At 49.8% G+C, this 1,831-nt stretch overlaps 1 protein-coding gene across 1 annotated transcript; it reads left to right on the top strand.

The window, feature by feature from the left end:
- Positions 1 to 1,075: 1,075 nt before the first annotated feature.
- LOC6572056 (larval cuticle protein A2B) lies at positions 1,076 to 1,831 on the top strand. Its single transcript, XM_001998173.3, has 2 exons — positions 1,076 to 1,186; positions 1,272 to 1,831. The coding sequence occupies exons 1-2, from the start codon at positions 1,175 to 1,177 to the stop codon at positions 1,755 to 1,757; spliced, it is 498 nt and encodes a 165-aa protein (XP_001998209.1). The 5' UTR covers positions 1,076 to 1,174; the 3' UTR covers positions 1,758 to 1,831.

The following is a 1,831-nucleotide window of genomic DNA, read 5'->3' as shown; positions in this document are numbered from 1 at the left end:
TAGGTGTCATAACTTGATTAAATCGCAGTTCTTTTCGTACAAATCTAAAATGCATACTTTGAAAGAGCGCATATCATTTGAGATTCAAGGTATATCACCACATATATCATCCTCCCCCGCAGAGAGCCTTTGCTTATTTACTTGTAACTCTAGCAATTACATTGTAATATTTATTCAGCATTTATGTTCTGCAATACTTCCTATCACATTGAACAAAACTGTAAACAAAATAAGAACTCTAATGAGCGTTAAGTAAATAAACAAAACGAACATACTTTTGTACTTCGTATAGGAAGTTTGGTTGGCGACAAAAAAGGAGAAATAAACGCGAGCATGCGAAATCCAATTAAAGCTCAAATGAAACGTAACAAATTTTTAAGGTCACGTCTGATCAGGCGCAAGGCAGGGGAGGGGGCGACAACAAAAGGTGCCACATGTGCGTCTGTGTTAGTGTGTATGTGTGTGTGTGTGTGGACAAGTGCATGGCAGTCAATTTGAAAAACCGTTGTTATGCATTTGCGCATGCGCTGCATACCATATTATTCATAATGGCACTAAGTGAGCTGTGCGCCTGTGTGTGCCTTTCGAAAGCGAAAACAAATGAGCGATCTCATCGATTTAGTGGCTGGTATGCGACTTCTGAGTGTCTGAGACCAATATTAATTCGGCTCGAGTGCGTCCAATTCAATCAAGAAGGCATTATGCCTTTATGGCATGGTTGCTGTTGCCGTTGTTGTTGTTGTTGTTGTTGTTGTCGTCATTGCTGCTGTTGTTTTTGTCACTTGTACGCTTAGCCTTGGCTAACATTGTGCTTGGCGGTACGATAGTACGCCCGCTCTCCGTCTCGCCCGTCTATCGTCTACCGTCTGCCGTCTGCCGTCGACCATCGACCGTCGACCGTCGAGCGAATGCTCCTCCTCCACCAGTAGCAGCGGCTGCAGCACCTACTTGGCTTCTAGTCTTGCTCGTCGCTGAGCTTTAGTTATGGTCGCTTTGTATTTTGGTATTGTCGCCGGCGTTTTGTGACGCAAGTGCACTCATTTGGTTGCGAATGCGGGCACACCAGGCGGGCCTCGCGGCGCGGTATAAAAGCCCCTAGTTGGCCATCGTTCAAATCAGTTCACAGCCAAGTTCGGTATCTAGAGCAGCATTCGTCCAACCAAACCCCAAAACAATGGCATTCAAAGTAAGCCAGCTCCAGGATTATGTGAAAAGCTGTGTATCTAAATCGTGTTTGTGTGTATGTGTGTGTGTGCTTCATCTACTTGCAGTTCACCATTCTCTTCGCCGCCTGCATCGCTGTCGCCAGCGCTGGAGTCGTGCCCGTAGCCGCGCCCTTGGCCGCCGTTGCCCAGGTGGAGGAGTACGACCCCCATCCCCAGTACACCTACGGATATGACGTTAAGGATGCGATCTCTGGCGACTCCAAGACCCAGGTGGAGACCCGTGACGGCGACATCGTCCAGGGCCAGTACTCGCTGAATGATGCCGATGGCTACCGTCGCATTGTGGACTACACCGCCGACCCGGTCAACGGCTTCAATGCTGTGGTGCGTCGCGAGCCACTGGTCGCCGCCGCTCCCGTTGTCGCTGCCCCCGCTCCAGTCGTTCGCGCTGCTCCCGTTGTGGCAGCCCCAGCTCCCTTGGCCTACGCCGCTGCTCCGGCTCCCATTGTCAAGGCAGCTCCGTTGATCGCCGCTGGCCCAGCTATCGTCAAGACGCAGTACGCTTCGCCTCTTATCTCGTACGCCTATTAGGTCTCCAAATAGGCGCTGTCCGACCTGATAATTGCCGTTAGTTGTTATTGAATAAAGAATGTGATGTCATAGAA

The sequence above is a fragment of the Drosophila mojavensis genome, unplaced genomic scaffold, assembly GCF_018153725.1.
Source record: "Drosophila mojavensis isolate 15081-1352.22 unplaced genomic scaffold, ASM1815372v1 contig_19, whole genome shotgun sequence".
NCBI classification, from domain to species: Eukaryota; Metazoa; Arthropoda; class Insecta; order Diptera; family Drosophilidae; genus Drosophila; species Drosophila mojavensis.
The sequence above is the reverse complement of the archived record's forward strand: the minus strand, read 5'-3'. Positions and strand labels throughout refer to the sequence as shown.